This window comes from Eutrigla gurnardus (genome assembly GCF_963514095.1).
Source record: "Eutrigla gurnardus genome assembly, chromosome: 12".
NCBI classification, from domain to species: Eukaryota; Metazoa; Chordata; class Actinopteri; order Perciformes; family Triglidae; genus Eutrigla; species Eutrigla gurnardus.
Genome location: NC_139926.1, coordinates 24,993,963 through 25,009,093, shown reverse-complemented (window position 1 = coordinate 25,009,093; position 15,131 = coordinate 24,993,963). Strand labels below are relative to the sequence as shown.

Here is a 15,131-nt window from a genome sequence, read left to right as displayed (position 1 = left end):
CCATGAGGCTCTATTACGGTAAATGTTGTCTCTTGCATGTATTTTTCTTCTAAGCACACATCTTTCAAAAAATTCTGAAATGTGTAAACATTTGCTTGAAAAGATTGAAAACATTACATATTCATGTTATGACCACCCCGTGCGATAGGGGGCGATATAGTCAAATTCGCCTGGTTTCTTGTTTTTTTTCTTCCAATTCTGGTTTTTATCAAACTACGGATCGGATTCTTCATTGGAGCCGGACTCACTTATCAGAATTGAGAAGGTTTTTTTTTTTGCCCTTTCCATTCAGCGGGTGTTGTGTTTGCTGCGCTGCTCTCTTCCCGTTGTGGTGCAAACTGGCTCATAGACAACACCGACTGTTGGGAGTTCACACAGTCGTCTGGCTTGTTTTTTTTTTTAAAAACCCGAGCGGTATTTGTGTCCGACTGCGCTTCCGCCATGTTGAACTGATTCAAGTTTGTGAGCGACTGCCGGGTACCGAAGTGACAAGCCCCAGAAATCGGGACTAGATAGAGTTAGGGGGCTGTTACCGCGCCGGTGACGCAGGAAAAACACCCAGAAGCAGAGGAAAAACGTAGGAATTAGATCCTTTCTGCTAACGGCTTTCGGGTGCTGCAAAAAACTGTCGCTCATACAGGCCACGTTTATGTAATATACGACGATACCATCGTTCAAGGCTGGACGTAAGCCCGTGAATAGAGGGGGAAGACATATCAAATTCCTGGTGAGTTGTTAGCTAACTAGCTCCGATACGCTGGCTTGGGTGATTGTTAGCTGCTGGGCTAGCGTTAGCGTCAGCTGGTGGATGCAAAGGTAACATTTACTGCATTTGGGTTACGTGTGTTATCGAGTTTTGCAGGGTGTTGTGTTTTATATCTCCTTTAGCTGCTGCTTATTTCATATTTGAGAGTGTCAACGCGATTCAACCACAATTCGTAGTCTTTTTAACAGTTAACGTCTAAGTCTGAATTTTTTTTTTTTTTTAGCTTTTAGCGCTAGTCACTGAAGCTAGCAACTGAAGCTAACGTTACCCGCAAATGGTCCTCTCTTACACGGGCTTGAGAAGGAAAGGGAACATTTATTTTTATCACGTCTCATGTTTACAAGTTAACGTTGGTGGTGTTTTTGCGTATCGTTCTCTCGCATTGTTTATATTTAATAATTAGGCAGATTTGTCAAAAAACCTCATCATTTTTCATATCACTTCCGACATTTCATTTTCAGTTTGTTTTAAGCTAACGTTAAGTTCTAACTTGGCCGTTAGACGATACAGGTCACAGCACTATATTTCAGGAAATAGACGACCCCCCCCCCCCTGTCACTAGCACACATACAGTCTACATTATCTAAGACAGCCAGCTGGGTTGACTTTTATTTTGAACGACTAAAAATGCTGCAAAGCCGACGTTAATATTAATCACCTGTCTTTTTTGTCGTATTGTATAGGGGGGATATTAGTTAAGCTAGTTGTCGAGTCATAGCAGCAAAGCCTGCTTGTCAAAATAGGGACGTCAAGCTAAAAAAAAAAAGCACCTTCGAGGGGAGAATTTTACTCGCTAACGTAAAAAGCTAACGGCTAGCTAACTGTTTATCTGGATTGCCCGCTCGCTCGTTAGCATTTCTTTTGCCAGGGGACGGATCGGATCGGAGCTCAATGTGAAAAATAAAACGGGGTAGTTACAGAAACAAACGGTGGGGGGGTTTGTACAACAAACGGCGAGGAAAGTGACGTTAGACCGATGGTGATTATTATTATTTTTTTTGCTCGTTAATCTTTGAATCTAATCTGTGAGGCCGAGGCCCGCCTGTTATGTTTAGCACACACACACACCAAATAAAAGGGTTTTTTGCCGGACGAAGTTTTTAACGTCAGGGCCCCGTTCGGATAATGAGGCCTTGCGTGTCTTTAGCGCATCGGGCTTTGGACGACAAGGCCGTCAACTGCTGCTCTGCTTGTCTGGGGCGGATCGCCTTAGCAAGGCTAACCCTAACGGTAGTTGCCGCAGCTAACTAGCTAACTAGCCAGCTAGCTAGCTAGCAAGCTAACAAGCAATAACTTCACTAAACCACAAGCTGTTGACGACCCTCGTTTTTATTTATTGTTAGCTACGTAATGTCATCACGTACTTAATATGCACCTGTCACATATATATATATATTTTATAGCTTATCACACATAATGCTACATGACCGATTTCTCTCCGTTCATAAAATATGTATATATATTATTTTTTTTAAATAACACCAACGTAGTTTCAATGCAGGTGCCGTCTAAAAAAGGCCGCAGTTGTTTGAGTTACCTCGCCTGTGCTTTTTAATGGTGGATGTTGTTATCGTGTATGTGTCACTTTCTTGACACTATTGATAAAACATGTTTTTTTTTGTGCGTCATGAAAGTAAACCCACTCTGCCCCCCTCTCACTCTCCATTAGTGGATAGTTAACGTTAGCTTCCTGAGTGGTTTCCCCATTGGTATGAATTCCATACATGCTGTGACACTTTGGTTGTAAATCCAGGCTAAAGACACACTGGTCAGATATTTGCTCGTCATAATTGCTTTAATGTACTGTCACTGCAACCTCAAATTGCTGATGCTGAAGCAGATGTCAGTGGCCACCTGTAAAATAGGAAATAATCTAGTTTCCCTTCCCCTTTTTAAAAACACTGTAACTGCTCAGAAACCAAATATACGTTTTAAAAAATCTCTTCTTCTTGTGATACAGATGTTTGCCCCGTCTCCCAGAGGGCAGAACAGCTAGCAGTTATAGCCCCTTAATAATGTTTGGGGTTGTCTTATATGTATCTCAAAATTTATCATGAAATGTGCATCAAACTTTCCACTTGAATTCTGTTATTTCCAGTCCGTTTGTAGATCTGGTAAACTGTTGATGTTTCTGGGCAGAAGGTTCTGTAGTCGTGGGCTTTTAGAACGTAAGTGAAATTGAGATGATAATGACTCATGGACTCTTGTCCCTTGGAGCTTATTAAAGTTCAGACTAAGACAGAAGCATTTGTGAAATTGACAAGCAACACTAGCTGTTTCAACAGCATAGGGAGCGTCTTGAAAATTGTCTATTTTGTGTAACAAAAAAAAACCTATCAAGTCATGTTCCCTTCCCTGCACCGTATTGATTTTGACAGGAATCGCTGTGAAAGGGGCTTCTGGCTTCATTGTCACTCTGTAAACCTGTTATAACCCTTTCCACCCTTCAATTGTAGCATCCAGCAGACGAAAAACTTTTAATTTTAATAACCGCAAAACAGAGGTGTGGTGTTGCTTTTGCCTAATGTCTTCCAGCGTTCCACTTGATTTTTAACAGTTGTGGTTTGATTCTTGTCCAAAGGCTAGTCATGGACATTTTTATAAACAGGAACTCATAAATAACACATAATTGCTTTTTCTTTTATAGCGTTGGACATCAGCTTTTTTTTTTTGCTGCCGATAGAAAGGCATGTATGCTGAAGTATCCGTTCCAAAAGTCACGGCAATGTATTCGTCGTTCTATCATTGTACAGTTATCCTGAACAACATATGTCTTTATACATGTGGCTGCTGCTCCTTTAAAACAAAATCTTCTTTTTACCATGGATAATGAAAAACAAGCAGCCACATTGTCATTGTACAAGTATGAAACTTTTAGATTGAAATGCAGAAAGAAGTTACCTTTTTTTTAAATATATGTATTTACAATCACTAAAAAGTTGCTGTTGATCAGACAGTCCAGTGCCAGTGTTAAAGTGGCAGCCTGCATCATGTTTTACTGTCGTACTGACATTTAAAGAGGGGGTCCGGTGTCATACAAGCAGGGTCTCTTTTCCTCGTTTTGTCCATCATTCCCGTTACTAATCATTACGTTGCATCACTCGAATTGATTGCTGAAGTCTGGGAATGCTGGTACATCTGCAAAAAGAAGTCAGGTGGGGCCATCAGTCAATCATTTTTTAAGATTATTATTTTGGGCATTTTGCCTCGATTTAAACGCGGAGCGAGACGGAGGTATGACATGCCGCAAACTTCCTTTGGCTGGAATCGAACCGTGGCAATTGTAGTTATGTGGACTGCTCCTCAGCCGTTTGGCTCATAGGGCTTTTTTTTGGTTTTCGTATCGGGAAAAGAAATGGAAAGAAAACGGTATTACCCTAACCTTCCGTGGTAAATGTCTTTTACAGTTTACAGACCAACTTCCTGGCTTCACTCCCAGTGAGGGAATATTGCCGACATCACACCTTTTTCCTCCTTAAGTGGGTTGGATAATCTGGCCAAAGTGACAACGCAGGCCTCTTGCCTTTATCAGCCGGAGCGTGCAGCAATGTCGCTTATGTTACCAGACCTCTGTAATTCACTTGTTCAGCACAATTATATTCTAATTAATGGTCAAAACAATAGATATAAGAATGCAGTAAACGGAATCGGGGAAGACCCAAGGTATTCAGAGACAGCATGAATGATTATGCATCACTAATGACTAAGTCAGTAGTATTTCAATACACCAGTCAGCAAAACTAGTAACGTAGAACAATGCGTCCACTTCACGATTTTCCCTATTGCCACATCTGAGGTTTCATGTTGCCTTTACACACATTTGAGCCCGTTGTGTGTTGACAGCTCGCAAGATGCAGCAGAATTTCAAGGATTACTTTATGGGAGTATCGAGATTTTATATTTATTTTGCTGTTCACCGTTTATGTAGATGGTCATTGCTGCAGTACAAGATTATAACCACCCAGTGTGCTTTGCTTGTGTGTTACAACTTAACCGGCCTGTTGATAATTCTGACCTTTACCCCCTCTTCCCTGTTCCAGGTTATGCAATGGTCTCAGCGGCACATCCAGATCTCCAGGTGCTTGTGTCCCTCTCTCGTGTGTTCGGGCTCTCTTCCCTCTGCTCTACAGCTGAGGTGGCTGTGATTTCCCTCCTGGCCAGCGCTCCCTAAGAGGCCAAGATTGCCAAGATCTGCCCGGTGGCGAGCATGACAGCCACCACGCGTGGCTCTCCGGTGGGGGGCAATGACAGTCAGGGACAGGGACAGGCACCTGATGCTCAAAGCCAACCCCCACTGCCACAGAACCAGGTCAGCATCGTCTTTCAAGCTAGCGCTCAACTTTAGACCTTTCCTTACTGTCCTTCAATACAGCCACCATGTGGTGACTATATTTCTTCTTGTCTGCCTTTGGCTGGCTGCTGCTTTCATCCAATTCCATCATACTGTATCAGTTTTAAGAGATTGTTCAATACGCGTCCTCTCTGGCGGTAGACGCATGTATTTAAATTAACCCGTGAAAGGAGAGGGGATGGCGTCTCTTTTTGTGAGTCCAGACACTGCAGCACAGTTTTTCTTTAATAGATATTGCTCGTACCTAAACCACACACAGATGCCGAAGGGGACGAAAAGGGAAGGGGAGGAGGGAGCGGAAAAGAGGAGGAAAGAGAGTGAAGGCGAGGCATCAATGAACAGAGCCTCCTGAGTGATGGATAAAGGATGTGTGTGTTTGTGTGTCTCCGTGCGTGTGCATGTGCAGGCCTGTGTTGGTTAGAGATGAGCCGTGGTGAGACGTGAGAGGCAAGCTGCCTATGTAGGTCAGCCAAGCAGAAGGAGCCTTCACCACACACCCCCACATTTCATATTTCTCAGTTATGCGTCTCCCTCGACGATGTGTATCCCGATTATACTCTCTCATACGCAGCTGGTCACACCGCCACTGGCGTTCACACACACTCGTTCGAGTGGGAAAGACGGCGACGCTCACATTGATCCTTAAATGCACAGTCACGGGTGTACACCGTTTCCTTTTTTTTGTTTCTCAAACACTCTTCCTTCCAAAAACTTCTGTTTGACGGCACCGTAACACACTCGCATGATGACACAGTTATGCTTCTAACGCATGCATGTCAGTCCTCCAGTTTTAGCTTTTCTCTAGTTAAGGATGAAAAGAGCATTGCTCTGTGAGTAGAATGGCTTTGTTTAAAGGGCTTTCAGGAGAAACACCTGCTTCTTTATGCCTACATGTACACTTAGTGACCAGCACAATAGAAACCCGACCCCATACAAGAAGCGGGCCTTGCCTTTTCTAATGGTATATGACACTATAGAAATGGGTGTATGTAATAACAATTAAAAGTTCCACTCGTGCTTTAGAGGTCAGGTCCATCTGGATCTTTCAACCAAAAAATGACTGAATTTTGCAGCAGCTTTGACTGAACTTTGAAATTAGTTTTGCGGCGTGTCTCGCTTTGCCACAGATTTGGATTGAATATCCATTAATAAAAGTACCATTCTTCAAGATGTAGCGTGGCAGACCGGTGCATTGAGCCTTGGGCCCAGTCAGGCTTTTTCTATTTGATGGATTGGTATCAGTTACATTAAGTCGGGGCCCATTCCTGATCTGTGTTTGCTCACACCAATGATCAAAAATGCCCCATTGTGCTCCATTAAACACGACAACACGGCCTTGTTAGTGAGTGACCGGACGAGCGCACAAATTGGATAAACGGCCGCCTGCTGTTTCAGTTAATTATACGACTATGACAATGTCACTGAGCTAATGGGCAATAAATATTTTAAAAATGATGCTTTTGCAGCTATTTTTTCCACACATAAAATGACACTCTCTGTTGTCTTATTTATTTATTCATGGCTAAGTCTTATTTCATCATTTATATGTTAGTGGACACACAATCAAATGGATTGCCCTGAGGCATACTGGTGGTTGAATGGATTAATATGCATGTCATGTTCCCACATCATCCAGCCAGGTGTCATTGCCCCCTATCTCCCCCTGCGTTTCCTGTTGCTGTCACACTATAAAAAAAACACCACACACACAAAAATAACAATGACAGTACCAGCTGTGCGACCATACTTCTTGGAATTCGATTTTCTGGGTGTTTTTTGCTTCCTGATTTTGTTTATAGGATGCAACCGCAGAGATGAACGGACGTTGTGTGATTTTGATTGTCTGTTTCGTTTGCAGACATCATCTCCTAACTCATCTAATGAGAACTCTCCAGTGAGCCCACCAGATGAGCAGGGCCAAGGGGATGGACCCCCTCAGCTGGAAGAGGAGGAGCCCGCCTTCCCTCACACTGACCTAGCCAAGCTGGATGATATGATCAACAGGTATTTATCACGTGCCGACACACGCCTCATCCTCTTATTCTGCACACGGCATGCATACGCAACGTGGACCCCTTCACAGAAATACTGGGCCTCATGCAACTCCCACTCGTACGAACGGACTTGCACAAGTGATGCCAACTTGCTGCATTCACCATTTTTCTGGTATTTTAGAATTTCCTCATTCTTCGAACACGCATTTACGTCCAGACCCATTTTAGAAGTCGTGTACTTAGTCTGCTGCTATCCAAACTCAAGTCTTTCACTATTGAATTGTATATTTCATTACTTTTACGCATTTTCTTAAAAACAGACAGAAATTATCCATGATGTTTATTGAAGATTAATTTATCTCTGTATATAATAAGGCCAACATTGAGTATAACCAGGCGTGTCATGGCTGGCTTGCTTCTTTTGAATGCCTTAGTGAGTCCATGTCTTTAGTCGGCGTCTTGATATCGGCGGAGACGGATGGAGGGTTCTTGACATGCAGGTCTATGCAAGCCGCTGTCCAGGGAAACATCCCTAGACAACGGCTGGCAATGCAACATCACCACTGTGTCACATATTCTTTCTTTGCTGTGGCGAGGCAGGTTCTTATCAAACTATTTCTTCTCCATTTTATTACGACCCTCGGGCGACAAGGCATTTACAGCACTCGTTATTTTTTTCTCTCAATTCCTTGGCTTTAGCCGGTCCCTTAATTACCTCTGGTGACGCAGTTAAAACTTTGTGGATGTCCAAAAGCAGAACTTCAATCTTCAAACAACGTTTTTATTCTTTGGTTGCCTTTTTTTTTACACACGCAGGTGGCAATTATCTGAAATTAGGAGCGTTGGGTGAATTTGATGTGGCACAATTGTACGAGTCCACTGTACGTAGAAAGTTACATAGAATACTAATAATAGGTGTTTTTAGGTGGTTGAAAACGCTACAGGGTAACTTTTTAAGTTTACTTTCTTGTCAAGCAACTGTGAATTGGACCGGTTTCACAACATTACAGGTGCTCACAGAAACCGTTGTTTCACTTACATTTTCATACAGTTTGTGATTAACACAACTTTTTGACTCGAGTTAAACATTTTCTACTCTTTCTCTTGACTTTGTATGCCTTTTGTTGATTCATGTTTCTTTTTCTCCCAGGCCTCGTTGGGTTGTTCCAGTTTTGCCAAAAGGAGAGTTAGAAGTCCTCTTGGAAGCTGCTATTGACCTGAGTAAAAAAGGTAGGAATATAAAGAATGTTCCGTTGAATATGTTGATTATAGTTGACGATAGAATCTCTGAAAATATTGATTATTATTCCCAGAGCCCCATCTTCAAATTGCATTTTTGGTTTGAGAAGATATGTAGTTACAAAAGCTCCAAATATTCACATTTTAACTGGAACGAACAAATGTTTTCTGTTTTGATAAATAACTTAAGCAATTAGTAGATTATAAATGTAGTTGATGATTCATTTTGTCATTATTTTCTTCTGTTATTTTCATCACGGATTTATCATCACTTTACTTTTACTCTATCTGCACTAATTATGTTGTGAGAATAAACAATTAGTCAAATAAATTAACTTCCTCAGGCTACTTCCCCTGCTTATTACAGGATGTTGAGAAATATTCTTGAATTTTCTTTACTATTAAATGCTCTCTGAATCGACTCAATAATAATATAAAATATATACTCATCTTGTGTTGTCAGAAGCCCCCGAATTATAAAACCACATCAGAACAGCCCTTACCAAGGCCATTTGCTAACTGAAACTTTTACAGATTTGCCTTTTGATATCCTCCTCTTTATCTCACCTCATCGTCTACTGCTTATCCAGTGTCGGGTCGCGGGGGCAGCAGCTTTAGCAGGGGTCCCCAATCCTCCTCTTTATCTATATAAAAATATATTCACGATAATTGAATGTAACTCGCTGAAATCAGTTGAGAACCTGCATCGGGCTTTGTACCTCCCTCGTGTCCTTCACATTCTTCAGCGTCTTTCATTTCACTCCGCAGTACATTGAATATGAATGCTGCGGTATTTTATATGCAATGTCTTTCTTTGCAGGACTGGATGTGAAGTGTGAGGCATGTCAGAGGTTTTTCCGAGATGGTCTGACCATCTCCTTCACAAAGATCCTGACGGACGAGGCAGTCAGTGGCTGGAAGTTTGAGATTCACGTGAGTTTTCACTATTTCTTTATATATTGGTTCTAAAATTGATAAAAGAAAATGATTTTTTTCAACCCATAATGTACATTATGGACTCAACTTTTCAGATTTTATTCAAGAAAATAAGCCTTGGGTTTATAAAGCATATCAAATCTGAATTTAAGTGGTGAAGGATAACCATCTTTGTACTTATTTGTATGGGAGGAATCAAAGGTTATTTATTGTCCGGTGGAAGGACTCGGCATCGTCACCTTAGCTTTATTTATTCTGTGACATCTTTGCCCTTATCTCGTTGGATGCACGCATTGTTCAGACCTGGCTCCTGCCTGTAAATTGAGTTTTCTGTTTGGTTTTCTCCGAGCTGAGGGGAAAGAGGCACCGCCACGAGTGATCAATCAATGATCCGTTTGTTCCAAGTAGCTGAGGCTGGCTGTTGTGTTGCATTAAGGAGATTGATCTCTGGAACCTTTTCATGATAAAACCAGTGAATAAGACAAGGTCGTAAAAGGAGCATCCTTTCACATTTTAAATCATCTTGACCACATTTTTTAAAATCTATAACCTGTAATTCAGTCCGTTACACGGGGAAACACTTTTTTGCTCTGTTTCACTGCTACTCAAAATGCTTGCAGTCAGTAAACTTCATGACTTTCCTGATCTCTGAAAGCTTCTTTGTAATGCTTCGATGAGTCAGTCCCATGTCGAGGACTGATATATTTTTATTAATCAAGTTTAAAGTTCTTTATTTGTATTTTACAGACATGGCAATGAAATGTGAGTACTCCAATCCAAGCTCTCCTTGAGTTTTAGTGTTAAAAGATAAAATTACATGTACGATACGCAGGCACTCTTTTTATTTGATTATGTGGGAAATCTGAAGTTTTCACCTCATACGTGTTCATGATGTGAGATAATAGCGTCAAAATGTGAGTGATGTATGTTAGTGACGGGTCGTCTGTTGTGGGGATATGAGTCTGTGGCAGCTGCTCTATCGAGGCTCGCTTGACTGCAGCGTAACTGGGCAGAATCCATGAATAATATAGTGTTTCTCATATTTCCAGGTACAGTGTATTAATGTCCGGGTTGCAGTAGTGACATTCACTTGTTATTAACAAAAAGGTGTGTTTATGTGAGGAAAACCCTGGATTTTCAGCTCAAAATGCAGGATTATTTTAAATAAACCAAATAATCCTCTTCCTCGCCCGCTTTTGCTTTCCATCTCTGCCGCTCATAATCTAATTATTAACATGTCATTTTTATCCCTACCCACAACCCCTTGTTTTTTTTTTTTACAGAGGTGTATCATCAATAACACACACCGGTTGGTGGAGCTGTGTGTGGCCAAGCTCTCTCAGGACTGGTTCCCTCTACTGGAGCTACTGGCCATGGCCACCAACCCTCACTGCAAGTTCCACATCTACAATGGCACACGGCCCTCCGAGACTGTCCCTGCTGGAGCACAGCTGGCCGACGATGAGCTCTTTGCCCGGCCACCAGACCCACGCTCTCCCAAGGTGAAGCACCACTGCAACATGAATTCTTTTGTTGTTGTTGTAAGGATGAAAATGTTTTCTGAGGCTCATCATAGATCCTTCAGACTTACGCTTCTGCCCTTCGTTCTGTGATCTGATGATTATCTACGACACACTTTTAACAGTTACTACTCAAGACAAAGCATGCATGACAACAACAAAAAAATCGATCTGTCGTGTTTTTCGTGTTCTCGTCCTCCAGAGGACGGTCGGCGTGTCTTTCTTCCTCCCAGTCAGAATCCATAGAGTGGCGTTTTAGCCTCACCCTCAGGGTCCTTATGAAATAAAGAGAATCCCTCTCTGGAGCAGTCTGATAATGAAACGATATGAAACTCACAGTCTGCAGGACGCTTAGTGCCTGTGTCAGATTGCAGATTGTATAAAAGAGAGGGTGGATACACCAGAGAATAGGCATTACAGTGAAAAGTGATGAATACAGCGTGGGCATGGGGTCAGTGTGAACAGTGCTGCAGCCCTGCTTGTCTGTCTGCCTCTGTTGGCATGTGGCCCAGGACTATTTAGGGTACCACTATTAAGTCAGATTTTTCTACTGTTTTTTTTTTATTATGCTAAAAATAAGCAGTTTAATGTCTCATCAGGTAAAGCTGTTTGAAGTATGTCCCAGCCCCCTCTGACGCTCTGCCTCTTCCTCAATGCTTTGGATCTCTTTCTCAAATTTAACCGACGCATGAAATCGTTCTTTTTCAAGCTTGTAATTGTTTAACATATCAACAACAACAAAAGGCGTTCGTTTTGTTGACGTCATTAAAGCTCGGGGAGGCAGGTTGTTTTTGCAGCATTGGGCTAAAACATAAAAATCCATAAAAACCTTTCAGCATGATGTACTTAATGATCTTTGGGAAACGTAGTCCCTATCCGTTTGTGACCCCCGAAGGCCTTTTAGCCCTAAACTCTCGGGGACCAAACTGATGTCACCTTGTGAAAGGTTGAGTGTGTCGGGTTGCAAGGGCTTGAAATGGTTTAAACATGAACCGTGAACATGACAACACGTTGTTGGTGATATATAGCAACACTGTAATGAAAAAATGATGTGCATTTAGTTTTTTCCTGCCTGATTTGAGTGTCTTCCAGGCTCTTTCCCTAACAGACGAGAGTTAAATGCCAAATAATATATTTACTCTATAAGATGGCAAACCTGCAGACTTTGTATGTAGTATGCATACTACAGGGCTGGAGAAAGCACTTGGCAGCAGGACAGCCCTACGCCCTCGCAGACTTTTTGGAATGCACCTAAATGTGTGAAACGTTGAAGTTGGGCTCCAGACTTCTGCACCTCCTGTTTGCTCTGTTTTCATGCTTTAGAAAACAAAGCCTGTGACGGGAGCGACCGTGGCCAACCACAGGTCATTTAATTTCAGCAGCTCAAAGCCAACATCTTCACTGTGTTGTTCTCTCTTGTTTGTTTTCTCACAGGGCTGGTTGGTGGACTTAATAAACAAATTTGGCACGTTAAACGGGTTTCAAATGTTGCACGATCGCTTCATGAGCGGCCAAGCACTGAACGTCCAGATCATCGCTGCACTTATCAAGTGAGGCTGTCGTTTCATCGTTCATTGATTGTCTCCTCCTTAACCTTCTCACGTGCTCTCAGTGTAACGCTGTCATGTCAACCTTTTTCTCTCTGTTACAGGCCTTTTGGCCAGTGTTACGAGTTCCTCACATTGCACACGGTAAAGAAGTACTTCCTTCCAGTCATCGAGATGGTTCCCCAGTTTCTAGAGAATCTCACCGATGAGGAGCTGAAGAAAGAGGCCAAGAATGAAGCCAAAAACGACGCACTGTCCATGATAATCAAGTCTCTAAAGAATCTGGCTTCTCGTGTACCGGGGCAGGAGGAGACCGTGAAGAATTTAGAGATTTTTAGATTAAAAATGATTCTTAGGTGAGTATCAAAAGGTCACGCCTATTATTGGAGTTCATGCACCGTTATTATTTGATTTTAATTAAATAATGGTCCTTTCTATTACCAGGTTATTGCAAATTTCTTCTTTTAACGGCAAAATGAATGCACTAAATGAAGTGAACAAGGTGATATCCAGTGTGTCCTACTACACTCATCGGCACAACCCTGAAGAGGAGGAGTGGCTGACCGCAGAGCGCATGGCGGTAAGCTCAGCTCCTCACTCGGTCGGCTGCTAATCGGAAGATCGGCGGTTTGATCCCCGGCTCCTCCTTGTTCAGTTTTAAAGAATAGAAGGGGACTTTATCAATATATAAATGCAAATCCATTTAACCTTTGACTTATATACACCTCGCCTCTGTGTCCATGTCAGGAGTGGATTCAGCAGAACCACATCCTGTCCATTGTGCTGAGGGACAGTTTGCACCAGCCGCAGTACGTAGAGAAACTGGAAAAGATCCTTCGCTTCGTTATCAAAGAAAAAGCTCTTACAATGCAGGATCTGGACAACATCTGGGCGGCTCAGGTACACAGCAACTAACGGATGTTTTTAGTAATATTCTTATAAGTAATTGTTGAGTCTATTCACTTATGTAGATCATTTCTAACTAGAAAGGTGCAGATCTCTGCCAGGTGTGTCTGCTCTAATGTTTGATTGGATAAATGCCACCAACGATTGGTATTTAAATGTGTCTTTCATGTGCAGGCTGGTAAGCATGAGGCCATTGTGAAGAATGTTCATGACCTCCTGGCCAAGCTGGCGTGGGACTTCTCACCCGAGCAGCTTGATCACCTTTTTGACTGTTTCAAGGTGAGTTTGAGCTGTATTCTTTAGTCACTCATTTACAGATTAAAAAGTGTCTTTTCTCTTAGTTCTAGCTTAACTGTTGAATTGCTGCATAAAGGCAACATACTGCTATGCCTGCTACCTCAACCTCGGGTTGTTCCTCTGCAGGCAAGCTGGACCAACGCCAGCAAGAAGCAGCGTGAAAAACTGCTGGAACTGATCCGGCGCTTGGCCGAGGATGATAAGGACGGAGTGATGGCCCATAAGGTCCTGAACCTGCTGTGGAACCTGGCTCACAGCGACGATGTGCCTGTAGACATCATGGACCAGGCTCTCAGTGCTCACATCAAAATATTAGATTACAGTTGCTCACAGGTACAGTTTTAAATGTGAATGTGTTGAATGGCATGCAAAAATAACAAATGAAGGACTTGACCTCGTCAACATACTGAGGATGTTTAATTTTACGCCCACAGGACAGGGACACGCAAAAGATTCAGTGGATAGATCGCTTCATAGAGGAGCTGCGAACCAATGACAAATGGGTGATTCCTGCCCTGAAGCAAATCAGAGAAATCTGTAGCCTCTTTGGAGAAGCCCCTCAAAACCTCAGGTAAGGTCAAAGTAACAATCCATTTTACATTACAGGAATGTATTCAGGGAGATGCTAACGTTAGCAAGTATGAAGTGTTTATTTCACATAATCCTCTCAATTCAACCTTTTGCACATAATGCATGCACACCTGAAAGAAAAGCAATATGCACCCACTTAATTTTGACCAGCTGACACTTCTGGCGTTACTACATTTGCATGTCAAGTCTACTGCTTAGAGTGTCAATGAACCTGCAGTTTAGTGTCATATCACTGCAAGATATGACGCTTTTTAGGGGCTTTTTTATTGTTAGGAGTTGGGTGGTTTCGGGCAAGGGATGCTCACTTTTCTTTTTAGTACACTGGAAGGAGCTGAACATACACGTAGTTTGCTTTGTTGTACTGTTACAAAGTTAACGGAGGATGTTGCCGAATCAATCACATCCAACCTGACAGAATTCCCACTTGTCTATAGCTGACTAACTAGTTATCTATCTAGTCTGGTTGCTAGCTTGTAAATATTAAAAGTTAGTGTTTGTGTTTATTTGATTTTAAAATGTGTCTCATGAAAAAGGCAGTGAATCATTTGATAAGGACTTGAGCTGTCAGAAACATTAACTTAACCTTACTTTGGTACATTTGTGAAAGAATTGCAAGCTTGATATGAAGTCACATTGTTGAGCATTAATGGTAAATCATTTTTGATTTGAAGTAGTGCTTTTATTCGAGTCGTTGTAGAAAACATGTAGTATACATGCCTGTTGTTTTTCAGAAAGAAAATGGCAATTAACATACAAACGAACTTAGTGGGGTAAGTTGAGTGCTTATTCCAGGGTTCTACCTTTTTTTCTGTTTCACGTCAAGTCTGACTTTCTCTTTGATATGTTTATGATGTATATATTTCTATATATATGATATAAAATGTTAATCTCTGTTATGAATCCGCTTAAGCAATTCTTTCTTGGGTTTCATCTCAAATGACTGATTCCTCATCTAATCTCGTGTTCAGCGTCTTGATGAACGTG

The 15,131-nt window shown here is 42.0% G+C and overlaps 1 protein-coding gene across 4 annotated transcripts in view; it reads left to right on the top strand.

Annotated features, from left to right (window-relative positions):
• Nucleotides 1-360: 360 nt before the first annotated feature.
• Nucleotides 361-15,131, top strand: part of usp9 (ubiquitin specific peptidase 9) — a 34,099-nt gene continuing 19,328 nt past the window's right edge. The window contains exons 1-14 of one of the 4 annotated variants that reach the window (XM_084023013.1): nt 361-727; nt 4,807-5,075; nt 6,976-7,121; nt 8,262-8,341; nt 9,171-9,283; nt 10,570-10,788; nt 12,241-12,356; nt 12,458-12,709; nt 12,798-12,933; nt 13,101-13,253; nt 13,434-13,538; nt 13,683-13,889; nt 13,991-14,127; nt 14,879-14,917. In XM_084023013.1, the coding sequence (XP_083879139.1) occupies nt 4,974-5,075; nt 6,976-7,121; nt 8,262-8,341; nt 9,171-9,283; nt 10,570-10,788; nt 12,241-12,356; nt 12,458-12,709; nt 12,798-12,933; nt 13,101-13,253; nt 13,434-13,538; nt 13,683-13,889; nt 13,991-14,127; nt 14,879-14,917 (1,805 nt within the window). In that variant the 5' untranslated portion in view covers nt 361-727; nt 4,807-4,973. The remainder of the gene's footprint in view (nt 728-4,806; nt 5,076-6,975; nt 7,122-8,261; nt 8,342-9,170; nt 9,284-10,569; nt 10,789-12,240; nt 12,357-12,457; nt 12,710-12,797; nt 12,934-13,100; nt 13,254-13,433; nt 13,539-13,682; nt 13,890-13,990; nt 14,128-14,878; nt 14,918-15,131) is intronic. The other 3 variants (XM_084023012.1, XM_084023015.1, XM_084023014.1) reach the window with 3 other exon arrangements.